The following is a 26,891-nucleotide window of genomic DNA, read 5'->3' on the forward strand; positions in this document are numbered from 1 at the left end:
CTCAGTTTCCCCTACACAGGAGCCCCGTGAGGCACGTCCTACACCCAGTCAAGTACACAGCATTGTTGACTGCACTTGTAAAACATCCTGCCATTATGTAAACCTGCCAGCTGGGGCATCTTGATTTGTATCTGTAGGTATGAGGACAGGGTAGACGGCCTTTTCCTTCTGCAAGGCATGGCTCGCTTCTCTGTGCAGTATCTATGTAGCTTGCTTTGAGGTGAGCTGTTCAAAAGCATTTTTAGGGAACACTTCTTGTGTGTTGTAGTTCCTAAGGACTTCCAACTCTGGATTGTATGTGACTACCAGCGGCACCCGGTCTGGGCCTGTTTTGCTCTGGATATTGCTCCAGGGGACACTGCGATTGGCGACATTCGGGTCTCCAGGGAAGACGAAATCCTCTTATGATGGCTGATCTGGAAGCTTGAATGTCTTAACCTGGTCCTTTGTGTCGGAGTACATTCAGTTGTATCTTTGTGTTTTGGGTGAATATTGTAGCGTGCTTTGTGTGCACTGCTTGGAAGTTGTCGCTCTTTGTAAAACTGACCCTGTCTGTTAGTTTGCAATATATTGCGATCTGTAGCTGGTCACTTTTTATTGCAATGTTGATGTTGAAGAAATTTACATTTTTCAGAGCAACTCCTGAATGCACAATGCCTAGTGTCTCGTGTTCTATCCCTGCACTGTAGAATAACTATCTATATAGACCTAGATCCCCAGGAAGTGCAAAAATGCAGAACCACTTTCTCATTGCAATGTATGCACGATGAAACGTCTTAAAGGCTTCATTTCAAGTATTTTAGATGAGCGCGCTTCGCAGAAAGTAAACTTCTGCTGTTGTGGGCCAGTTTTCTGACATGCAGAGAGAGAATTGCAAACTGTAGCGACATTGCACCCATCCCCCATTAAGGCATGTGACTTTCCTTCCCACGTTATGGAAACCAACACATTTGGCGTATATTGCCAAATAAACTGCCTCCTGGCTTAGACTTCTGAGACCAGTCTCTTCACACCATCTTGCTCTTGAGGACTAGAGGGGTCTCTTTTCCTACCTTGCATTTCTTCCTGGATCCGCTTCTTTGTGGGAGTCTCTTCATTACACTTTCTTCCCCTTTTAGATACGAGTGTGGTAGGTGGCCAGCACATAGATTTCGTGCCGGAGGCGCCGGACAGCCTGCCAGAGGAGCGGAGTGGCAAGGAGATTCCTGTGGTCATCACTGCAGTGGAGGAGCGCCTGGGCGGTGCGATAGCCGCCATGAACAGCGTTGCCAGCAACACCAGAGCCAACGTCGTCTTCTACATCGTGACCATGAATGACACCGTCGACCACCTCAGGTAGGTCCATGTGTATAAATAACTGTCCACAACATCCAGATTTGGAGATATCCCTTGGAGTAAAATAACAAGAGCTATGATGTAACTGTAAATAGTCCTCTTGTATTGCCCCAGGTATTGGCGCCAAGATTGCAGATTGACGCATCGTGTCCTCCGCCTAAGGGATGCAGCGTGGAGCCTAAGGTGCAGAGCGGCAGGGTTTGGTGAAATGGAAGGGCACAGTGGTAGCAGCTATAGACCAACTGAACATGAATTACTTACGAGGCATAGGCTAGGCATAAAGGTGGGGTGAGGATGAGTAACTGACCCTAGTGGGAGCTGTTGTGCCGCCTATCTAGGGTTGCGGGATAGACGGAGAGAACTGGCCCTAGACTGTTCTAACCCGGAATCTTAATACAGGTGCAACAGCACAAACAGTGCGGTTATTTGACTGGTCCTACACAGTTATAAAATACAGGCATAACAGAACAAATAGCACAGGTGGGCATTTGCACTAATTTAATGCCCCCTACTCATCTGTTCGTTTGTAACAACATTAAACACAAAGATAATTCTTCCAGGATATCTGATTAATAGCCAGACATTCCAAAACATGAATGGCCAACCGGTTTCAGTTGTGTGTTAATTACTTCTATCCCACTTTCCTCAGGACCCAAACACGTCAAAAACGTTCTTGTGCCAAGAGTCGCAATGGTGCTGCACGAGACCAGACTTTTATCCCAGAAGGCCGGCGGAATCAGTTTATATGCGTGTCACACTTACTGGCCGCTTGTGCTGACAAGTGTTGGTTACTCAGCGTCTGATTGGTGATCCTTGCTTGAAGGCAATCGGGAGCTGCACTGAACGTCGCCGCTATCGGATTGTCCTACAATAAATGGTGGCACATTAGTGTATTTTTTTTTTTTTTTGAGAATGTATTTACAGTGTGTAAATCCTATAGAAATTGCAAGGATATGTCCTCGCCTACGTGTGGTGCAGTCCTCTTCTAGTAGGCCATAGGGGGGGTATAGCTGTGTTGCTTTACTACTGCCTTACTGTGCAGTATCCTCCTCTTTCATTGATCTAATCAATATGTGCATAATTACACGTTAGCAGAGCCTTAGAAAAGTCAAAGACCCACTCGGCACATCATCTGCTTACTGGGGCTGCTACAAAGTAGCCCCTGTGATTCTCCCTAAAATAAAGTATGCATCTTGGATCCTAGATCTGTCACTGGGGACCATGGGTTTTTCACCCGCCTGGTCCGCCTTCTTGAAATGGTTTCCAAGTGTATAATCTTGCAAGTATGTTGTGGTTAAATACAGTACCAATTTCCGTGATCCATGGTCTCTTAACTAAATGCACCTAATCTGTGGTGTTGGGCAAGATTGTATGCAGTACCCATAGGGTGCACTACAACAACCCTGACCTCCTGGCAGTAGTAACCCAACCTTTGGTATAAGTCTGTACTACACATGTTGGTAGTGTGGACGAGTAGCCAGGCTTATCTCAAGAGGGGTGAATATGAGCTGTAGGGGGTTACACAGACGTTCACAGTGACAAGTATCCAAGCAAACACTTACACACAGAGTTTCTTGATAAAACAATTGTTAATTTATTTACCAGTCAGTTAATGCCTTCTTCAGAAGGGAACACTGTAAAACACCACACAACTATACATCCAAATTACACAATCTCTTAGTTTAGAATCAGTAATTACCCATTTGGGATGGCATACAGCAGAGATCTACACCCTCAGGTGACTTCAATTGCTAGGGTGCTGTTGACATTAATGTATTACTGCTAGCATTCAGAATGATCTAAGAGCAAGTAAAAAGGAAAAGCTTATTGGAGCAAACAAGTTACCACAAATATTTCTTAAGCAGGCAAATACTTTCAGATCCCCCAATAAGAGTCATTCAGTTACCACATGCTAAGCCAAAGTCAATAGGCAAGAGTCTAGATAGGCTGAAGCACTTCTTGGAAGGTAAGTAGAAAAGTCTTTGCACAATGTTTCAGAAGTCTTTGAAGAAGAAGAATCAATGGAGGGCCACAAGCTGTTAGACTTGTGAGTAGTAGAAGATGCAGCAACTCTACAGCAAGAGGTAAGTTCTCCCAGACTTTGTACAGCACCTTTTAAAGATGCAGCTGATGACTCCTGTTTCTGTGCAGCTCTGCAGGTCTCACTGTTCCTGGGCCTCAGTTGTGGGGACCAGAGGGAGGACGTCGGGAGACTCCTGCAATGCACTGGGACAGTCAAAACTTGCAGCCGGCATACTTCACTTTCAGTGGCTGTTCAGTGTTTCAGCTCCTCGCGTCTACCGCAAATAGCAACACTGCGGTTCAAGACAGAACTGTGATAAATAATATGCTGTGTTTGGAAGCTGGAAGAGGCCTAGAGCTTGGGGAAGGAAGGGAACACTGAGAGGCCTATTTAAGAAATCAAAGTACATCCCAATAAATAAACTGTGTTTCAAAGTTGAACATGGACTGAGCTTGGGGAAGGGAACCCCAAGAGGCATAACAAAGTCAGAGACTTGTTAAGTTTTGTTGACCTGGTAAAGAGGATTGAAGCGTGGGTAAGGGATCCCCGGAGGAACTGTGTTGTTGTTTTGAAGGCTGTTTTGAAACTTGATGAAGCTGAAGTTTGGGAAAGGGAACTCCAAAGAACTTAGACATTGTGGGTAGTTGGAATAACTACAAGGGACCTTTGGATAAGGTTTTACGGCTAGCTTTGTGTATTGAACTGATTTGTGTGACTTTGACCCAACAGCACCTGGGGAAAAGACCACCTGAAACCAATCCTGGTTTCCATTTTTGTTGAACCACTATTTTTCTTATTTTTTTAAAACACTTCCTATCACATTTTTGTATAGAGTGAGGACAAGCACAGGTTTAGACACAGATGGACGTTTACTTTGGAAACATCAGTTGATGGAATTATCCCTTTAGAGTTGGGGCCAGTCGGGCATTACACAAACACAAGAACTTTAGTCAATAAAGCTTTTCGAACGAACCCACTTGAGTCCGTGTCTCTCCCCTGATACCATGCCTGTCTCCACAACCCACACCAAACTGGTAGGAACCACACTCCAGAGACCTCAAAATAGAAAAGAAAACACAGTAGTTCAGAAAACACTATTTATTAGAGCCCAAGCCTCAATCGGGGAGGCTAATAAAAAACTGCGACGCCTTTTGCACCACTTGGTGCTTGATCACACGGCTGTTGGCTGAGCAAATGCTATTTACATAGCTAGTAGTCTGTCATCCGTAAACGGTTCATGTAGGTCAACAACTTGCAATGGTAGGCTGTCGGCCATATTTTAATACTATGTGGCCTGTGGTTATCTACTTAAGCAATTATGTTCCCTTTCACAAAGCCACTTGCATGTACCTCAATATTCATGTACACTGAAAACCTCATTCGAAAAGTAAAATTATACAGCGTCACTCGAATTCAATTTAAAATAAAAACGAATTTACAACAAATCATAATCTGAGTTTATACTAGAATGTCCGTAGCATAGAATGGACATCTGATGATGTCTAAAGTAGCAAACACATGAACTGCTGAGCGGCGGATGTAATGTCTGAGAAAAATGAGATCAGGGTCTCAGTAAAGTGGTCAAGGGGCCAAAGGGGAAGGGAGTCGGCTGCATAGATTGATGCAGATGGTAGACGCCAGCAACGAGGGACTACATAGTGTAAGGAACTCATGGTGGCAAGAGGTAAGACCGACATAAGTGATCTCAGTCCAAGGGTGTTTATTGAACAATGAACGCAGGGTGGAAAAACCCCTATAGAAACCTAAATCCAAGATGGGAGAAAGCGTCGACCATCAAATGAAAATAAGGCAGTCCTAGTGGTGTTGCGTCAAATAAAAACGGCCTATACTAAGAAACCTATTGCCAAACCTTACAACCAATAGAAAAAAGGGTGTGGGATATTTCTCAAGAAAAGAAAGAAGTGTTAGCAAATAATATGTCAGGGTGTGGTAGCCTGACCTAGAACGGGTAAAACGGCTGGGAGATGGTCTCAGGACACAAGTGAAGCCAGCAGGGGGACAGGGCCGGGTCAAGATGGAAGTCAAGAAGCCAAACTGGGGATCAACCATCAACCAAAGACTTCAGCCAGTATGGCCAGACCCGGTCTTAAAAATAAAGCTACAGTGGCAAAACGGTGGAAATCCTCCAGCAGGTTAGCAACCTGCTTTTTCCAAAGAATCCAGTATAGAACTGGGCTTCGGTGCATAGGGTTTCCCCTTAAATACCAAAAGTCAGAGGCTGGCCAAAGCCAACCCGCCAATCCCAAAAGAGGGCTAGGGACAAAGGGCCAGGAGGCCAGACCACGTGGTTGGCCCCTGAATCTGCCACTCAACCCAGACCACACCCACAGGATGTGATAGTTAATAGGCCCCATGTTGCCATCATATCTACTAAATAGTACAGTACCAAGTAGTGGGATTGGGACCATGCTGCTTCCTCCCAAGTCATGTGTGTCTTTGTTCGAACACTTTCTGCTGCCCCTACGTCGTCCTCTGGACTGAACGCATCAGAGGGTGCAAGATGCAGCTACTCAGTCTAGAAAGCTGCTCTGAGAGCCTCACGCCTTGGCTGGCTTCCATTATTTGGTATTTATTCTTCTATTTTCTATTTTGGTATTTGTTTCATGAAACGAGTAACCACCAGAGCGCTACAGAGAATGTTGCACCGGGAGCATCTTGAACTTGGGGGTTCTGCAAATAGGCCCTAGAACAGGTCGATGAGTGGGATCTGGTTGGGACCAGTGACGTTTGGGGCATGTAATCCTGAATTGGCCTATAGTTTTGCTCATGTGCCGCCATATGGATAAAGTCCCAAGTCTGGAGATGAAGCACTATACCACAGCTCCCTCCTGCGTGGTCTGGGCTGCCCTTCTTACTCACAGAGAGTGCGCATCACTCGAGCTCTGCTCTCCCTGCGTTATCCAGGTTGCTCCTCCCTGCGGATCACAGATGACCTATCCCCCATGCTGCGCTGTTCCTGCATTGCCTTTACTGCTCCATTACCTCATCGTTCGAGAATAAAAGGGCATCTCTTGTGCCATCCCAGATCATGCATAGAGGTTCTTCTCTAAGGTACCGGGGTAAGTGCTTCACAGTTCACATCACAAAAGGTCCCTACAACCTGTGAATCGAATGCTTACATGGGGTCCACGCTCGGCGCTGACACTAGGTCTCTGCCCGTGACTTGGGTAAAAGGGTCACTCCATGGCTAGGTGGCGGATGGTGAATGCCCTTCATGGTGGCAGGTCCTTGTATCTACAAATCTCTTTATGTTCGAATCAACCACATGCCACAAAGGTACATAAGCCATATAGATTGTGCCAGGCAATTCAACAGGGCTGTGTGTGAGCATACTGAGCTCAGCCAATTTTTGGCACTAGCCCCAGGTGTTATATGATCTAGCCTTGAATGTTCCCCGATTGGTTTTCTCAGTACAGGTCTATGGTCTTCAAGCCTTGCTGGAGCATATAGCGCTCTACCTGTGCTCCCATACGTTTTAGCCATTCTTGTATAATACGTTATTGTTCATCTTCCTGATCCTGCCGCTGATGATGCCCAAGTTTTGGTTTATTGTACTTTCTTTTCTACTTTCAGGACCTGGCTCAGGAACACAGGTCTGAAAACCTTGAAATATAGGATTTTAGATTTTGACCCTCGTGTCTTGGACGGGAAGATTCGGGTGGACCCAGAACAGCCGGAGCCCATAAAACCGGTGAGTGCTTCAGGTCTGCTGGTGGTGCTTGTACTGCAGAGACAACTTCTCATGGTGGTGCTTATTCTGTGTACACTACCTCTCACTGTGTTGGGGGGGAGGGCGGAGGCAGGGGTCTAGTGGTGTATCTTGGACCAGACATCTCTAGGGATGGGGGTCTCCTGGTGTTCTGTTTACCCTGTGTTAGGGAGAATTCTCATTTCTGTGCTAATTCCCTTCAGCCTTGGAGACCCCCAGGACTTTAGGACTTTTTAATTTTAACCCTGGAGTGAGTAACACCTTTTACTCACTCTCTCATGTCTTTTGACCTGACTTCGATTATGTGTTTCCTCTGATTATGGAGTCTGACAAACTCCATAAGCATCTACCTTTTGTATGGTGACACACAGCACTCCAGTGCAGTATCACAGAAACATCCTTTAGATTTCTCATAAAGTTAAAATGCCTTTTCTTGTGTTGTGAACTAACCGCCTTGTGTATATCTGTAACTTTTGTAAATTATTAATGCTCTGTCTGCCTTATCATGTTGTAACTAAGTCAGGCGCCCGGTTGCCCCTGGGCCTGGTGCGCTCTATAAATAAAATAAATACTAAATACCGTTCCCAAGAATAGTCAAGTGAAATTGACTTACCTTTTTCTCTTTGTAGGTCCAGCACACCCCATCTTATGTGGAGTGCTGGGGGTTACCTAGTAGCCCCTTATCTAACATTCTCATGTAACATTTTTATGTTGCCCTCACTGCTTTAAATGGCTGCTGGCAGTGGTTTAATTTTCCTGCCATTGTGCTTTTCTACCACAGGCTGAACTCTCAGCTGCAGTAGAGCACCCATATGTGCCCATTTTGCCAAAATGGCCACAGTCTTCATTTTGCGCCATTTTCTGTTTCCGAGGTCTTTCTTGGGTTTTACTCTGTGCGTTGAGCCAGGTTTGAGCCCTTTGTTCATTTTGCCTTTGGCAGGCTTCAGCCCTGAAGCCCGCCTCTGGCTCCAGTGTGTCTGGAAGGACAGGATGTGCGGTAGGGTCTCAAACTCCCCTGTCCTTTGTGTCTAGGAATACCTGAATGCAACCAGTCCTGATTAGCTGGCTAGGTGTCCTTTCAGGACAGCCACCTAGCTGTGTGATTGACATCCTAGGTTGTGCATGAATGGGAGAAACCTGCTTAAAAGGCGAGGGTTTTGGGACTAGAGGCAGTCGACCAAAGGGAGAAATACCCGACGAAGAAACCGTGAACGAAGCTTGCTGCATCCTCGTGGACCTTTAAATTGCCCAGTGAGGCCCTGCTGTTGTGCTGAAACTCCTCCATCGGTCGAAAGGAGCGTTAAGGCCTCTGTAAACAAGCATGACCTGAACCTTCCTGCATATGTGATAGTGTAGTCTATGCTTTGTGAGGTTTTAGTAAATCGGCAAAAACCACAAACCAGATATTTGAAATTAAACAATTCTAACTATTACTTTTTTTTTTTTGATCAAACACTTTTATTGATTTTATTACATCATACAAGAAAAAACAGTGACCCTGAAGGGTCCAACCATCAATAATAACATAAACAGTAAAGAGTATATGGTCCGTTTTACAACATCTTGAGGACACATTGTCAGCGTTATGCACATTCTTGCTATGCCATCACATGCTGGCCATCGGCCTAGTTCCTACAAAAGAATTTCATACTGCATTCTCCCACTTTTCCCAGATTTTCCCCGCTTTCCTAGGACATCCCCTGGCCGCATATACCCTTCGCTCCATCGCAATGCATGCTTCCACATCATTTAGCCACTGTGCGTGCACAGGGGTGACGCTCGAGCCCCACAGCCTGGCAATGTTGCGCTTAATCAGTGCCGTGGAGGTTGCAAATAATAGCTTATCGGAGCGAGACATTTCGCCCTCTTCCTCCACTCCCAACAACATCAGCTTTGGATCTCTGAGCACAGTTCGACCCAAAACCTTACTGAGTGTGTCACAGCAGTGCTGCCAGTATGTCGTGATGTGTGGGCAATCCCATATGATGTGAAAGAAGGTGCCCTCGTTTTGTAGGCATCGCAAGCAGTTTGGGTCTGTGGTCTTGCCCCATCTGTACAACGCTACCCGCGGGTAATATATTCTATGCAAGATTTTGAGTTGTACCAGGCGTAGCCTGGCCGAGATGGCCGTTTCTCTTGGGTGCATTAGGATCGTTATCCAATCTTCGGGCAGTATCGCTCCCACATCCCTCTCCCACTTAGATTTTAGGCTTGAAAGCTCCGGCGTGGCAAACGAGGTGAGGACATTGTACATTACTGAGGTAATTTTAACATCTATGCTCTCCAGAACCAGGTTTCTTTCTATGGGGGTGCAGTCCGCCATATCTCGTAGTGCAGGTAAATGCTGTTGTAAAGCATGACACAGTTGCACATGCCGATATCGGTCCGTGGCAGGCAGATTAAAATCCTCCACTAACCTCTCAAATGTCACCGGACTCCCCTCCCGGAACACATCTCCTACTTTGGAAATTCCCGCAGCCACCCAGTTCCGCCATTTTGGAAGTTTGCCCAGCTCCGGGATATTTTTGTTCGCCCACAGTGGCTGTACTGGTGTGGTTCTCCCCTCCCAGTGTATGTGCTTGTGTGCCTCTTCCCAGACTAGCGTTCGGTGATTAGCCATTGTTTTGTTACTATTGCTGTTAGTTTTCCGGTATAGGGATTCTAATGGGGTTGTGCTGGTCCCATCGAGAGTATCGAATTTTATGTGGGGTAGCGAGGGATCGCCGTGTAGGAGGTCGTTTATCACCGCCATTTGACTCGCCCAATAGTATGTCTGTATACGCGGCAATCCTATGCCTCCCTCCCAGATGGAGCGCTGCAGGATGTGGAGCGCCAGTCTTGGGTGCCCGTTATTCCACAGGAGTTTCCGAAGGATCCTGTCAATTCTGTGAAACTCTTGTCTGGGGATGTGTAGCGGGGCGTTTTGGAGTATGTACAGGAATCTAGGTAACGCCAACATCTTGAATAACGCTGCTCTCCCTAATAGGGTCAGTGGAAGGGCGTTCCAGTGTTTGACGTCGTCCGCAAAGCGATTAGTGACCGGGTGGAGATTCTTCTCTACATACTCGGCCAGATTCGTCGTTATCTGTACCCCTAGATAGCGGAATTGGTCAACTTCTATGCGAAATGGGCAGTCCTGTAATTCAGCGCTGTCCAACTCTCTCAGTGGGAATAGTGTGGACTTCGACCAGTTCACCTTCAACCCACTAAAGGATTCATAATCCTTCAATATACCAATCACCACTGGGCACGAGACTATGGGGTCCGCTAGATACAAAAGCAGATCATCCGCATACAGCGAGACCCTATCCTCCCAATTTTCTGTCCACCGGAAGCCCTTCCATAGTCGAGATTCACGTAATAGAGTTGCTAGTGGCTCTATGGCCAGCGCAAAGAGCATTGCAGACAGGGGGCACCCCTGTCGTGTTCCCTTGCCCAGTCTGAACGGTTGCGAAGACCAACCATTTACTCTGGTCACAGCTTCAGGGGATTCGTATAGTAGTTGTACCCATCCCAGGAACTGGTCACCGAAGCCCATTCGGCGCATTATTTCCCACAATGCTGGCCAGTGTACCGAATCGAAAGCCTTTTCAAAATCTATTGCTAGCAGGGCTAGGGGGTCCGGCAATAGGGGGGATTTTTCAATCGCAGTGTGCAGTCGGTGGATATTCATACGCGTTGACCGCTGGGGCATAAAGCCACATTGGTCAGGGTGTATAAGTGATGAGATAACTTTCTGCAGGCGGATTGCCAACGCTTTCGCCAGGATTTTGGTCTCGGTATTAAGTAATGAGATGGGCCTGTATGAGCTACACCTCTCTGGTGGTTTATCTGATTTGGGGATCACCACTATAGTGGCCCTTCTTAGGTCCAGGGGAAGCTGCCCTTGCTCCCTCGAGTGAGTGTACATCTGCAAGAGATGCGGGATTAACGCACTCGGTTCCACCCCCTTCCACGTCTCTACCGGGAAGCCGTTTGGTCCCGGAGTTTTCCCAGGATTTAGTTGAGACATGGCCGCCCCAAGCTCTTCCTCGGTAATGGCTGCCTCAAGCAGCTCTCGTTGTGTGTCCGTTAGGCTGGGTAGGGTGATCCCGTTCAGCACAGAGAGATCAGTGGGGGCTTCCGGTGACCCATAGAGCCCTGCGTAGTATTTAGCAAAGCCTTCTGCGATCGCCTGGTCTGTCCACAGCGGTTCTGAATTGTCGGGTTTGATCATCCTGACCTGTTTGTGCCCTTCATCCCTACGTTCCAGCCAGGCCAACAATTTACCCGCCTTATCGCCAGTCTCATATAATCTGGCTCGCATTGTGGCGTGTGCCTGTTTGGCATTGTCTAAGGCTACATTGTGCAGTTTTTTTTGGGCAAGGATTAAAGCTCGGTTCGTTTCGGGCAGGTCTCGCGCCAGATGTGCACTTTCTGCCCGTTCCACCTGATCTTCCGCTTCGTGTAGTTTTTGCATGTGGGCCTTTTTATGCGCCGCTATCCAGGAGATGATCTCTCCCCGCAAGACCGGCTTGTACGCTTCCCATAGTAAGCTCGGGTCGCCTACTGACCCAGCGTTCAGCTCGAAGTAGTTGGTTGTGGTTTCTTGTATACGCTCAACTAGCTCTGGGAAGCCTAGATAATAATTGTTGAGGCGCCATGAGGGTGGGGGAATGGGTCGTGATGTTGATAGTTCCATTAGTAGGGGAGAATGGTCAGAGATGCCACGTGGAAGTAGTGCGGCGCTAGTTACCCTATGTATCTCGGTGGTTGGCACGAAAAAATAGTCTAACCGGGAGAGGGAAGCGTGTGCGCCCGAATGAAAAGAGTATTCCCGCTCCCCCGGGTGAAGGTCCCGCCACACGTCCCTCAGGCCCAGTGCTGATATGAAGGAGGCTAGCTTGGTGTGTAGTTCAGGATTCCTGCCCCTTAGGTGTGTGCGATCCATGCCCAGGTTCATGACTTCGTTGAAGTCGCCACCAAGAATTAGTGTGTCTGAGGAGTCCTGTGCTATTTGGGGAGTTATGTCCTCTATGAGACTTGGCAGCAGCGCGGGTGGTGCATACACAGCTATTATTGTTATGGTTCGATTCCATAGGGATCCTGTCATGTGCACGAATCTGCCCCCCCTGTCCTGTGACACACTGGATAGTGTCAATGGCAGCCTTTTGTGAATCAGTATGAGGACCCCCCTGGAGCCCGTGGTGAAACCTGAGTGTAGTGCAATACGATAGTGGCCTCGTTTAAATAGGTTGCATGTGGAACCCGCTAAATGGGTTTCCGTGAGCATCACCACATCCGGCGCGTGTCTGTTTAATGTTTGGGTAACAAGTTTGCGTTTAATCCCACTACCCAGCCCGTTGACATTCCAAGTAAGAAAACGCAATGTTCTCGTATCATATCTGTCATGCGTCATCTGGCTGGGGAGCGGGTTGTTGTGGAGCAGAATGTGTAGGATTCCGTGGGGATGCACGCGCTAGTGTTTCGCTGTGTTTCGCTGTGAGGCGCAAGCACGTGAGAGTGGTTGTGTACTGTTGTCGGACCATACATGAATAAAATTTAAAACGAACCTGAAAACAAACCTCAAAACACGGGAGTAGATTCTTCCTCCCATCTGTTCAAACATTTGTTCCCTCGGGGGCATCTGCCGCCCCGGTTGTGTTATCTATCCCCCCTCCCTATACTCCCACCCAACTTGGAGTATCTGTCACCCGAAGTTTGAACCAGAACAAATAAACTTTAAGCTAAGCCACAGTCAGTGGCCTTTGCACCATATAGCTTACACAACTGTCCGTGGTGCTGTCGTGGGCTTCCTCGGTGTTAGACTTTGCCCGTGGGGTGGGCGGCCGTCCGACCACTGGCCTGGTTGCAATCCGTGCGTTGACCTGCCCGGGGAGGGGGCCCAAGTTTACTCGATAGTAGTCCAAATCCCAGTATCGTAGCTTCCTGCTCCGTGTTGTTCCCCAGTTCAGATATTCCCCTGCGGCGGATTAGCAGGCTGTTGGTGCTGTTGTTGGCCTTGCTCCGGTGGGCGCTCCGGTCGAGGGCTGTTGCGTCTGCCTCTTCTTCTCTCCTCCGCATTCCAATCCCCTTCTATGTGCCGCTCGGCCCAGTTCCATGCCTCTCTGGGGTCGGTAAAGTGCACTGGCGTGCCACCATGGAATATTTTGAGCTGGGCCGGGAAGATCAGACCATATTTGACGCCTGCTGATTGTAAGCGTCTTTTAAGCGGGTCGAATGATTGGCGTGCTTTCTGGACTTCTTTGGTGAAATCGGGGAAAAAGGCTATTTTGGATCCGTTAAATGTGACCGTGCCCTTCGATCTTGCTAGCTGGAGTACCGTATCTCTGTCTCTGTAATTCAGAAACCTGGCAATCACTGGGCGTGGTGGGGCCCCAGGTATCACTCTGCCAGTCGGAATGCGATGGGCCCGTTCAATAGAAAAAAATTTAGAGAAAGCCTCTCTGTCATAAATGTTCGTCAGCCAGTCCTCCAGGAAAAGCTCCATACAATCCCCTTCGGCCTTTTCGGGCAGGCCGATTATGCGGACATTGTTACGTCGGGATCTACCCTCGCTATCGTCCACCCTTGCCTCCAGGGTCTTTATCCGTGCTAACATGCTCGTCACTTGCCTGTTGACGCCACGTAGGCCATCCTCGGTTTCAGAGATTCGGGCCTCCGCCTCAACCGTTCGGGCGGTCAGCTTCTGGAGGTCGTGCCGCAACAGGGACACATCTGCACCGATGCTGTCCATCTTTTTCTCCATCGAAGTCCTGGAGCTGGTGATGGCACTCATGATATCTTTCAGGGAAATGTTATCCATAGGGTCCGGGGTGACCGGCGGCGTTCTCTCTGGTGAGCGGGGTGCTGGCATCGCCGCATATTGCTCGATCCTGCTCTGGGTGGACGTTTTCCTGGGTTTCTCCTTCCCCATTCTCTGTCCGGCAATGTGTTGGTACAATCTACCGATGTCTAATCCCAAACGTGGGGGAGCAGCCGGTGTTGACGCACTGCGACCGACTGTGTCTGTGCCGACCTGGCTCTTTCCACGAGCAACCCCGCTCTTAGCAGCTCTGAGGTTCCGTCTTCGCAGGCGGGAGTCGCAGCTCCGACCGGGGGTCTCTCGCCCGTGGGGGGAAAGGCCCGTTCACCAGCCCCTTCTACTCCGGCTCCACCTCTCCTTACCACATCGCTGGATGTATCGGACCACGGCCAATAGTTCCGTGCCACCGTCGCCCGGCCCGGATTTGCGTGCCCCGGCCTTCGGTCGACAATTAGTGCGCAGACATGGCGGCCATTTTGAGTTCAACACCTGGCGCGGGTCGTGTCGCTTCCACACGGTCTGGACGGTGAATCCGTACACCGATTTGTGTCGGAGCGCCGCGATTCGGTGCAGGAGAGTCTCTCCCACCGCTGGGTTATTTCAGGATTTCGCACGAAGATGTATTTTGTCAGGATTTCGCAGGATGGAGCCAGTGGTGCGGGAGCAGCGCGAGCTCACGTCCTCATCGGATGGCTGCTAGCCACGCCCCTGTCCTAACTATTACTTTTAATCATTGTTTACAAACGTCAACTCTTCAGAATAAAGCTTTGTTTACACAACATCCTCATCACCCTTTGAAGCATTTCTTTTAACTGCCAGAAAAAAATGCTAGATGTGCTCAGGTTGGTTTAATATTAGTACCCAGCGAGTGTCAATCAGATTGTTACAAATTATCTGATTGGCCCTCGCCGGGTCCTTTCCTGGGCGACAAAGACTTACCTGACGAGGGACGCACGCTGTGTCGCTTGCAGTTCCTTTTCTTCCTCCCGTCAGGGAGCAGTGGAAAGGGAGAAGGGACTACACCAGCCCCGGAGTCACTCACTGACTGGAGCGTGCACTGTCCTTGTAGGAAAGAAGCAGGTACTGGGCAATTGCAGTGCTAGTCTCGCTGGGCAGAGAGGGCTTCACATCTGTTCAATAAATTGTGATATTTCTTGAGAGTATTTGGAACAAGCCTGTGAGGCTGCAAGTGTAGCGTGGTCATTGTGATTGCACGAAGGTAATATCTTCTATATCTGTCTATTATCTATTATCTATTATTATTATTATTTATCTTATAAATATATAAAAGGGACATTTGTGGAAATGTGTGTGTGTGTCTGTTTGAAATGTTCAGCATACTTCCCAACATGCTACAAAATAGAAATTAGGCATCTGGGTAGGTTCCATGGTGTAGACAGTGTAAAGTATAAAATCAAAATATACCTTTGTCTAATTTGTCATTTTTTTTGTAGGAATTGCTATGCGAAGCACGGGTTCAACTTACTGCTAGTTCTATTATAAACGTGCTGCTTTGACCTCACAATCAGTGATATCAATACATCTGCAATGTCATGAAGGCACTGGTTCACTTGTTAGCTGGACCGATATCTGGGTGTGTTTATATTTCTGGTATTGTACTCCGACGGGATCAGAAGTAGCACTCTGATTCCGAACCTGCCAGAAGTCATATCCTGCCATGGCTAAAATGGAACACTTTGGAAATTCTCTATATAAATGGCTAGGAGGTCTGTGCAAACTCCTCCCACAAAGCAAAGTGTCTCTCCAATTAACCCTGGCAGATCCTGGCTTCACAGTGTATCCACATCCCTGCTCCCTATGCATAGCACATCGCATGGAGATGAGGAGGAGGAGCTATATGGGGGCTGTTTTGCATAGCATGGTGTAAGGAACTCATTGTGGCAACAGTGAAGACAGACACAAGTGATCACAGTCCACAGTGTTAAACTGTAAAATGGGTGATATAAACGTCTAATTCTAAGATGGGAGCAAGCTCCAACCATCAAATAATAATAATACAGTCCAAGTGGAGTCTAGTCAAATAAAAAGGGCCTATACCAAAAAAACCTATTGCCAATCCTTACCGCTATGCTACAAAATAGTGTGGGATAATGTTCACAGGAAAAGAAAGGAGTGTTCTTGAAACAATAAATCAGGATGGTATAGCTGGGGTCTCCCCTCCCCACGTTTGTAGCATGGGACAAGGTGAGACTCCTGAGCACAGCACACTCCTGGGCCTCTCCAGCACGAGGCTACAGTTCCTTTCAACGCTTCCAGGACCTTCTGGGGGCCAAGTGTCCAAGAGAGGATCCCACTCATACGGACTCTGATCCTTTTTTCAACAATGCCTCCCGCAGTTGGGTTCACAAAGGCCTTCCTTTCAAAATATCACCATCCATAATATTCGAGAGTCTCAATGCCTTTTTAAACAATCACTCACTGGACATCCCTCGGTAGGGTTCTCTCTTGTTGACACAATGTTCACGGGTGTACTATGCTCCACCCCGATTCGCAGGCATCCCTCAGCAGGTTCACATTGGCCAAATACACAGTTCACTTTGCTTTATCACAATGCGGGATTTACTCCCCTTTCTTCTTGTGAAGGTGTCAGTTACTTTCAATTGTTCAAGGGGTTTGACTTGACCCTTGTATGACCACTCCAACACTTCACGCCGGCCTCGCCTAGGGCCTCCTGGTATTTGTAGTTTCAACAAAGGGAGAGTCCTTAGAATGAGCGCCCACGTGGCACCTGCCCACTCTGCAGCTTATCTGAGAGCTTATCCTTCAATGGACCTTTGTAAATGCTCAAACACACACAAGGTCTTTGTTCACAAGTTCTTTGTTCATACAATGTTGCCATTTGCAACCTTGGGCTCAACACAGTCCAGTTTACAATCAGCTCTCTCCGACTCGCTGGCTGTGCTGAACTCGTCTGCGTTTGTCTCTGAAGTCGAGGACGGTACTATGGTAGCAAGCGTATCTCTCTGCCTTGGCTATCAGTGCGGGAGGGCCCAGTGCACTGCTCACATTTGACACACCACACACTAGCTGTAGTTCCCGGTCTTTTGATTCCTTTCACGGAGGCTTTGCGGGTCTGGGTTGAAAAGGGCATGGGCACTTCCCTTTTGTCATCCTTTCAGGTCTCGCCGCCTTCGTCCTCCTTTTAAACTGCAGTCCTGGAATAGCTGCTTCCTCGTGCGTTTGGCCTTGCTCAAAGTGTGCTCTCGTGTTTCGCCTTATATCCCTATGGGGAAGGGAAAGGGTCGTCAGGTGTGTGTAGTTTTTGTGAATTGCCTGACTCTACCTGACCCTTGTGTTGAGACATGTCAGGTAAACAGCTCTGAAGTTAGTCCGTTGTCTTTCACGGTGTAAGAAAGTGTTTGTGTCGGAAAGGGGGTGGGGGTAGAGATTCTAAATATCCTACGGGGTAGGATGGGGAAAATGTGTTAATGGTAAGGGGGTACCACTGTGATGATGGAAATACATCGGAGGGACAGGGCCTCCGCATCCTTGTCCTTTACTGCTTTTTATCGTGTGTTCTGTCGGGTTTTCCGCACAGGAGTTCGTGTGGGACTCCTGGCGGTGCAGCTCTCTCTCTTTTGGTTTGGTGAAGAGACCCATGGGATACCCTTATGGCACCCATGGGTAGGGGTACAACCCTGGGCCCCTAGTGTATGTTTTTGGGCACCTGTGTGTGACCCACAGAGCAGGGTACAGGCTGGTGGCAGCTCTGTGCTGAAATGACTGGTGCCCTGAGCGTCCTCCATTTTGGGATGCCCAGGCCATGTCATTGGAATCGGTAGATTCCGGATGGAGACAAAATGGCCCCTTGCCTTCCATCACCTGTTACCTTGATCTTCCCGAAGTCCCGGGAAGCCCTGCCTCTGTCCCTTCCCCCTGACTAGCTGTTGGGTGGAAGTTCCATATATGGTAGTGTGGGGAAGTGCCGACCAGACTGGCTGGAGCCTTCTCAACAACCGTATGTTGTGGGTACGCCTGTGGGTGGGACCTGGGTGAATGGAGTGTGTGACGAATATGCATTCTTTTGTGGCTGTCTAGTATCTAGTGTTTGACACAATGGTTGAGACAGCCCTGCCCGAAACCGGTATGAATGGAGCTTGGAGTGTTGAATGGCTCGGTACTTATCCCAATACACATAACTTGTTGTGAGTGTCGGGAGAGAAATGAATGGCCTGAATGCACCGTGTGCCTGATTGGCTGCTTGCCTGCATGAATGCCCGTAGTCGTGATTGGATGCTTGAGTGTGACCCAGCGGAATGAATGGGAGATCAACAGTATATCTGGGGACCTCTCACTGCTAGGAATCGTGTTCGGAAGCTGAAGTCCACTACAACGAGTAACTGGAGTAACTGAAGCTTAACCTTGAGCCCTGCTGGACGAAAAGAATTGCTGTTGCTCTCCTTCACAATCTGAAAGCTGCTGTGCTGCAAAGACTGACCGAGAGAGGACCTGCTAAGGAGCCCTCTATCCGAGCTACGAGGGACCATCGTGCACAGCTGATCTTTGCCTAAGCTCCCTGGTAGACAGACCTTCGACAGGCTGCAGACCCGATACAGGGTTTGCTGCGGAGCTCCAAGGAGAAGCGCCCGGACTGTTGTCCGCCACTGTTGCCGACCGCCGTCGCCAACTGGAGCCGCCATGCTCCCGTTGCCTAAGAACTTCATTGATTCAAGAACGCCTCGTCCGCATCGTCGCCGCTGTATCCTGCCGGAGAAGGCCTGACCATCGAAGCGCTGAAGAGCATCCACCAGTGGGTTTCCCGCCACCCAAAGACCACAGACGCCGATGACTCGATGCCCTTGCTGGGCCACAGTTCTTCAACTCTTTGCGGTCCAGACCTATCGACATGGAGGTGCCCCGCACACCTCTTCCTTGCAGGACGTTTATGCTTTCCCGTTAACAAGCACCGCTAGGAACGTCGCGGACACTTCACCGTCGTAGCTCGACCTGTTCTTCGCCGGATGTTCGACGACCAGTGACTACTGCCTGAAAGGGAGGACACTCAAGAAGGGCCGTCGATTTCCCAACGCGGAACTCTACAACGCTAAGTACTTTGGGGTTGCAAACTATTGGAAAGTCTAGTGGGAACAATATATGGACTGGGCTTGTATCTTTCTTCTACAGGTTTCCCAGGTGGGGGGTCTCCACACAGAGCTGTGTGTAACGGTATTCTGCCTATTGCTCCACCATCTTGCTTTCCTTCCTATCTCTACTGCTGATTCCTCTTTATTTTGATCTGTGTGTCATTCTGACCGTATGCACTTTAATGAGGTCTAATAACGTTAGTGGTACCACTTTAGAATTGTATATATTTACCATTGTTGATTTCTGCGTACAAAGTGAGTTATCGTGTTCGTGTACACCACTTCGAATATTACTTCTATAAAGACTGTGTTTGATCGATACAGTGTGTGGACATTCCTTTGTGGGTGCTTGGAGACTACACTGTACTTATGAATCAGCTCGCATCACCTCTTGAGAATCTAGGCCTTAATTGCTCGACTACGTCTACCAATACTAGAGAATCTTGGCAGGGGTCTCTATATGGTAGAGGGGAGAGAGAGAGAGCGGAAGTACAGAGCCCCCCCCACGGTCTTTACAACCACGTCTCGCCCTTCGGTGACCACCTTCCACTCCTCGAAGACCCCTCATCCAGGTGATCCTCTCCCACTGGTCCACCCCTAGGAACTGGATCCAATAGTGATGGCCGTGTCCTGGCCACCTGGATGACAGATCTCCGGGTACTAGTGGTTGAGACACTAGCAAGAGAAGAATGGCAGGGTGGGGGGGAGGTTATGGAAGCCTAGCGAGTTGGTGGGAACTTGGACAAAGGCAGGAGAGGCCATAGCATGGGGATGGCAAAACACACGCACTTCCCTCCCACATGCACACACCTATCCCCCAGAGACTTGTATACACACCGGAGTCTGCACCACTGCCAAGTACCCTCTGCCACAGCTGTATCAGGCCCGGGCCATATATTAGGTCTCACCCAGGCCAGTCTCCACAAGAAGCCACATCCTGCTCCTTCAGTGTATCTTACTCTATGGCCAGCTTGTTGCCTCCTTAACCTTCTTGTGTACCTTTACCAATGACCCTTATGAGAGAGGTAGTCATTTGCTGATTATCTATGGAGCAGAGTATGTAATTTGTAATGAGTTGTTTAGTCAATCTGATGATGTCATCGCTCCTTTCCCCGAGGTAGCATCTGCTCATTTGGCCAGGGGACAGCAGCCACTGCCTGATCCTGACCCTGGGGGTGGCTATTAGAGGACCACATGGGGTGATGCGATCTTTGGGGGGATGACACAGTATCATCTGAGGAAGTCACATATCCCCCGTTCCCTTGTGGGGATGTTCCCTCCCCTCCCTTCCTCATGCCTTGATGGCATATTGTAACACCCGAAGACACAAACCAAGGAAAGGGGTACACAGGTTGACCCAAGGGGGATAGGAGACCCAGGGAAGCAAGAGTGTCAAAGGGTTGGTTTAGATTTGCTCCCTGTCCATGGTGTGTTTGCTTAAGTCCTGTTTAGAGTGTTGGTGTGGAATGTTAGGACTGTAGTGTGCATAGTGTTCCAGGAAAAGCAGTTGGGACCTGGAACTGAATAGACAAGGGGGCTGGTGGATGTCACTCCCTTCCTGTATATTTCACTTAACTGCCTTCATGTACTTACCTGAAGTTTAAACCCAGTAAATATTTATCTAACCCACGTTCGGCTCTGCCTGCATATTTTACCCTAAAGTTAAGACATAACAGGTGCCCTTCCCCCCAAGAGTTCAAATATTCCAGCTTTCAACAGAACACCACAGGGGGTTTCCTTTCCAAAAAGTGAACAACACTTGACTTTAAGATCACCAAAAGGGTTATTGCAAAACACAAGCTTCTTTATGGGTGTTTTCAGTGGCTTTTCCACTCAGGGGCCCCCGGTCTAGGCGCAGTTGTTGGACCACATGGTCCAGCCATTACAGGACATGCAACCAGTACCCCTCCTTGACTGCTTTTCCATTAACACCAGTCCACAGCCTCTCTTTAGCAGTGATGCTTGCTTCATTCACTTGTGTCACACCCTCCTGACACTGTACCGTGGCTGGGGTGGCCACCATGCACTTGTTACACTTGCTTATGTTCTCTTGGCTCTTGCCAATGCTTGTCGCTTTAATACATACAGTACCTGGAACTCTCTTGGCTCTTGCCAATGCTGGATTTCTCTCAACAGCACGCAAGGACTCGCTTCAATACTATATGCACTCCTAAGTTCAGCGCACGGTGAAAACCGAACTGAAGCTGCCAACAGTACACCCCCTCTCACTTTCCTACTCCCTCTTCACTCACTAACCTACCTCCCCACTTTTGTGTATAGAGCGCCTGGAGACCAACTCCGTTGGTGACGGTGCACTATATAAATACCTTTAACATAACATTCAACTCTGTGTGTTCTCTTGACTTTGCTAGCACTTGTTTCTTAGTTAATACACTTGTATTTTGGCTATTGCCAATGCTTGGTTTCTCATGTAATGCAGTTTATTCTTTCAATACAGTTCACAAACGTCCTTTCTGTAAGATTCTCAACCTTTCTTTTACTCCTCAAGATTCAAGGTTGTTCACAACTTGCTGTCATTTTGTTCGGTATTCAAAATGCTGTATCTGCTTTAATTTAAATAGCAATGCGTGTTTCCATTTAAATCAGTGTCCATTTCTTGCTTTTTATGTCCGCCTGCCAACCCGATGTTCCCTTGCTGGTTGCACGCCACCAATGGTTTCTGTCTTCCCGTTCTGTTCCTCGCATCTACTCCAAGCGGTCTTCTGTGGCTCGCGCTCACCCAGCAGTGCTTCCACTCAGGACCCACACGACCGCTTCCCTCGGCCTCCTTCTTGCGACTTGCCGCTGGCCTCCAGCGTCCTATACCTTCGCTTCCCGCTGCATAATCTCTGCACTTTTCCACGTGTCTGGAGCGCTCCACCTGCCACACGCAGCAGTTCATGGGCGTTCTCACTCAGCTGACTCCATTTCCATCTGGATTCCACCTTTTAAAGTTCCCGCCTCCATAAATATTCCAAAAAGCACTAGACCGCTCACCACTAACGCAGTAGTCCTGATTCACTCTTGTTGTCGTCCTCCTCGTCTCAGTACTTGGCTGGGGTCGATAGGTGTCTGCTTTAACAAAATGAGGATGTGTTGTCCTAGTTGTCCTCCTCTTCGTCCTAGTAGCATACTAGTGTATTTTGGGGAATGTTTTTGGGGAAACCCAGGGAAAAGGCTGACGAAAGCCTATAAAGGCTTGACGGATGGAGGTTTTGTTGTGAATGGGAAATGGGGGGAGGGGATACCATGTCCCGCCTAAGAACAACCTCTTCCCATTCCCCAAGTCTTCTCCACCCAGGTGATCCTCCCTCGCATATCCACCCCCAGGCTCAGGATCCAAAAGCGATGGCCTTTCCCAGGCCACCCGAGCAGAGGCTACAGGGGAAAAATAAGTGTGGACGGCCTCGGGTTCCTCACAGACACAACACAGCAATCAAGTTTTCATGTGTGTAATGAAGAGTACATTTTACTACAAAAGAAGTATTAAAATATAATGAATGTGTGTAAAAATAAATATTGATCAAACTAAATATATTCAATTATAAAATAGGATATTAACTCAGAATAGGTCAGGGGATCATGCACTCGCAGAGTTCTTTTGAAAGAAGTCCATGATTCTTACAAATTAAAATCATTCTAATGGCTTAGTATGTGCTGTAAAAAAATTAAAAAAAAGAAAAACCAAACAATGTATTCTGTTATCATTTCCATTCAGCGTTTGAAACCCAGCACATTTCTTTAACGTATATTCTGGTTCTACGCGTGGCTGACAGTGACATCTACTGTTCAGGAGCAGTATTGGCACTCGTTTTCCTTCAGGGAGCCCTGGCTCAATGCCAATATTCTGAGCCTGAGCTTGAGCTCAAAGCCCTGACTTCACACATATCAAGTAAAAGGCTTGTGGCTGTGAGCCTGCACTGACCTAAGGAGTCCCCCATGCCTTTACACACACAATCCTGCTAATGCCTGGGGCTGTCATGAAAGGCTGCTAATGTGGGCTCTGAGTTTCTTCCTCTGTTTGTGATTCTCTTTTGTGTCTGCGTTGGGACTGCTAATGGCCTGTTCTTTCGTCTCCCAGCTGACGTTTGCGAGATACTATCTGCCCTACATGGTCCCTGACGCGGAGAAGGCGATCTACATGGACGACGACATCATAGTGCAAAGTAAGAGCATGGCTTCTCTAGCAGTGGGGGCGCACACGCGGGGTGGGTCACCGGGGCATATAGTGGCGACACCTGGATGTGAATCCAGACGTATGTTTTGTCTTAGTTTGTAGTGATCATTCTTAATGTTAATGCGGCTGATCAGACATGTTTTTGCACCAGCAGCCAAGCACCCACTAATTAGCCCAAAGTGTATCATTGCTAAATTAAACAAAAGGTTGACAAAATGTATGAATGTTTTTGACAACTTTTCAACCTTTTTATATTCCACGCACTCTCTATTAATTGCCAGATGTGTTGTTTTAGAAAGTCCTAAACTGATATGCTAGAATGTGAATTTGTTGCTTGGGGGGTGGGGGGGGGGGCGAGGGGGGTTTGCATTTCTCTTCTCAGACTAGTTATTCTCCTGATGGGGCTTAGGTTTAGCAAATTGAACTGATGTAGCTTAGCCTCTTCGAGGTCTGTGGGACTATTCTCTCACAATTGTCTGTCTGGCCACTACTTGTTGGTGGGAGCAACTTAATAGTAGTTGTGGCTTGGGTGGCCCTCTAGACCGCTGTAAATGGAACCCTGGCAACCCGGCATGATGCGCTACAGACAGACCTGGTCGCCCACGCGTGGGTGCATAAGATACAAATGGTGGCAAGCGAAGGCCTGTCCCGATTGCTGCCAGGAAGGCGAACAAACCGGCCCTGCAGGCTCCGAATGCTTGAGAAGCATGTACTCCTATACGGGCATGTGTTGACTGTGCCCGTTGGCGCATAATATCTCTCGCAATCTGTAATGCACGAAGAGCGAGCTCATTTGCGCCACTTTATCGCAGATTCCACGAGAATGAAGTGAATTTCATGGATTTGTTCAATGAATTGACTCATCTTAACCTACATCCCGTATAGTTAAAATGAAACCAGTTTGCATGGGCTTTTTCCAATATTGCATGGCTAATAGCTTTTGACTTGCTGGAGAGAATTGGCTGAATCTCCCAAGAAGAACACATGTCTGAGAAAACTTGACATTTTGGGGACAATTCATTAAATGGTTAAAAACATATTTTAAGAAAACAAAATAAACTGTTTTTGGCCTGCTGCCATTCATTTTGCCATAGATAAAAAGGTGCTTTATTAAAACCGCTGGACGGTTTTGCACCACATAAACAAGTTGTGCACAAAGCGTTGCAGATATTCCTTATTTAGTATGGTTGAAAACTGTGGACGTTTAAAAAAAAGGTAGGGGGGTCACCGGTTCAAAAAACCTGTGTATATCTCCCAGAGTGCTTTCCAGTGTTCGAGTAGATTTACTTTTTGAGTGAAAATATCTCCACCTGTGAGTCTCCCAGTGTTAAGACAGTTTTTCTGAAGTCCAGAGTTGGTGAAACCATTCAGCTGAGGGAGTACAAGACTCCAATCTTGGTATAAGGCCGTACCACCTGAGTATATGGTAGCGTAGACAGAGCAGTCAGGCTTATCCTAGGAGGGAGAGAGGGCTGTAGAATCAGTACAAGTGAAATTGTAATACAAACGGTCCACTGATCCACAATGTATTGTAAAAATAAAGGGTTTATTTAAATACAAGTAGGCCCACTTATCACATATCATATAAGCACATTATAGAGAAACACATCGCTATGCTTGCAGGTACACAGACCAAAGTATATAACCTTATTTGGAACACATAACAGGAGTTCTAGCGAAGTCAAAGCAAATAGTTACTTTTCAGATTACTTTCAGTGATATAAGGGTAGTAGACCCTAACAGTTGTACTGTGATGCTCGGCAACAAATCACATAGTAAACCAGCTGGACAATGTACTTTTTGTGAATAGTGGAACGCTTACTCTAGGAACATTAAAAACCTAAAACTCTTATTCAGGATAACGGTTATTGTAGGGGAGTTGGACCTTGGGGTGTAATATTCAATTACAGTTGCTTTTCAGTTCAGACTAAGGGAAGCAATAACTTGTTAACTTATTTTTGGATGGCACACAGCTATTCAAGGTAAGTAAAACCTCTATATATACTTTTGTAAGGAGCTATCAGCAACCTAAAAGGCAAGTATAACCTAGGCAGACTTTTAATGGACAGGCTAACAGCAAGTCAGGGGAAGTAAGACCCAATAGGGGACACTCATACAATTATCCTAACAGTAATAATAAAGTGAAAGCAGCAGCATTACTTTTGGGAAGAGGGGAACCCAATTCACAGGTGAGTAAGTTATCCTTCTATCTACTTTATATTAGAATGGCAAGATAGTTTCTAAGGAAAGTAAGACTATGAGAATACTTGGCTCCAATCAGAGGCACGCCAGACAAATGACCTTCCCAGATCTGATTGATCAATTTTGGAGGCCTAAGAGCGCTCTATTGATCGTTTGTATGTGGAAAATTGCTTGGAGTCTGCCCCCACACCGTTGAACGCTATTTTAGAGGTAGGGCACACCGAGCCTAGCATAGCCGAGAGTGGGGAGTTTGTGAGGACTTGATTCTTTTTACCTGGAGAGAGTCTGAGCCTTTTTTCCCCCACTCTCTCATGTATTTTGAATGTCTTTGATTGTGGAGTTTTAGACAACTCCATTGGCATCATCTTTTCATGTGTCACACAGCACCCTCAGTGCAGTGACACAGGGAAGGCTTTTAGGCTGTCCCAAGGTTTAAATACCTTCTCTGGGATCAACTACTGTTTCCCAGAGAAAGTAAAGTGAAATTGACTTTACTAGTCTTTTCAAAATCCTAGACCCAGCGCACTGTATCTTACAATAGAGTGCTGGAGGGGTTACTTAGTATTCCCTATGTCTAGAACCTCATGTAGCAGTTAAATGCTACCGTTTTCGAATGAAATGGCTGGTGGCTGTGGTTTTACTACCATGATTTTTCCCGACTGCGTACACCGGTAGCTTTAAATCGCGGGAGCCATGTTTTTCAAGATGGCGTCTGAGCCTCCTTTGTTTAAACAGGTTCCAGTCTTCTTTTTTCACCATTTCTTTTTGGAAAGGTCATTGTAGAGTTTGTCTTGGCGTGCCAAACTGGGTTTGGGCCCTTTGTTCCTACGCCTTTGGTGGGCTTCAGGACTGAAGACTGCCTCTGGTGCCCGAGTGTCTGGGTTGGGCAGGAATTGAGGGAGGTGCCCGAAACTCCCTGTGCTTAGTCTCCTAGGAGACCCAAATGCACTCTGGTGTGATTGGCTGGCTGACTGTCCGGCAAGGACAGCCACCCTGCTGGGTGAGTGACAGCTAGGCTGGAATGAATGGGAGAGAACTGAATAAAAGGCGAATCTCTTGGCTTGGAAGGCAGAGTCGACCACTGGAATGAAAGAACCGAAGACGAGCTGGAAGAGGACGGCTGCTACAACTCCTGGACCGTTGGTTTGCCTGGTGAAGCCCTGCTGCCGGTCCAAATCGGCAAGTTCATCTCGACAGAGAAGCCCTGCAAAGGCGACTTCTCCCTTTGAGTTGGTGGGACCAATCAACTCGCAAGCCACCTGGATACCATTCTCGGAGCTGGTTGTATTTTCCTCAGAGTGCTGCAGGAAACCGAATAGCCAGTGAGAGGGACACCAGTTTGTGTGCTTGTCTACAGCTACCGGAATTGAAGATTTGCCTTTGCCAGCTTTTTGACCAGTATCCGTGCAGTGCAGGAGGCCGCCAACATCCTCCCTCTTGTCCCCCTGACTGAGGCTCAGGAACAGCAAGATCTGCAGGAACTGCCAGGAACAGATGTCTTCAGCTGCATCTTT

At 47.8% G+C, this 26,891-nt stretch overlaps 1 protein-coding gene across 3 annotated transcripts in view; it reads left to right on the forward strand.

The window, feature by feature from the left end:
* Window positions 1–26,891, forward strand: part of GLT8D1 (glycosyltransferase 8 domain containing 1) — a 112,613-nt gene that overhangs the window by 48,631 nt on the left and 37,091 nt on the right. For all 3 annotated transcript variants that reach the window (XM_069643167.1, XM_069643169.1, XM_069643168.1), the window contains exons 4-6: window positions 1,119–1,335; window positions 6,953–7,070; window positions 23,080–23,164. In XM_069643167.1, coding sequence (XP_069499268.1) covers window positions 1,119–1,335; window positions 6,953–7,070; window positions 23,080–23,164 — 420 coding nt within the window. The remainder of the gene's footprint in view (window positions 1–1,118; window positions 1,336–6,952; window positions 7,071–23,079; window positions 23,165–26,891) is intronic.

This window comes from Ambystoma mexicanum, chromosome 2p, assembly GCF_040938575.1.
Source record: "Ambystoma mexicanum isolate Mex_15411 chromosome 2p, UKY_AmexF1_1, whole genome shotgun sequence".
Lineage (NCBI taxonomy): Eukaryota > Metazoa > Chordata > Amphibia > Caudata > Ambystomatidae > Ambystoma > Ambystoma mexicanum.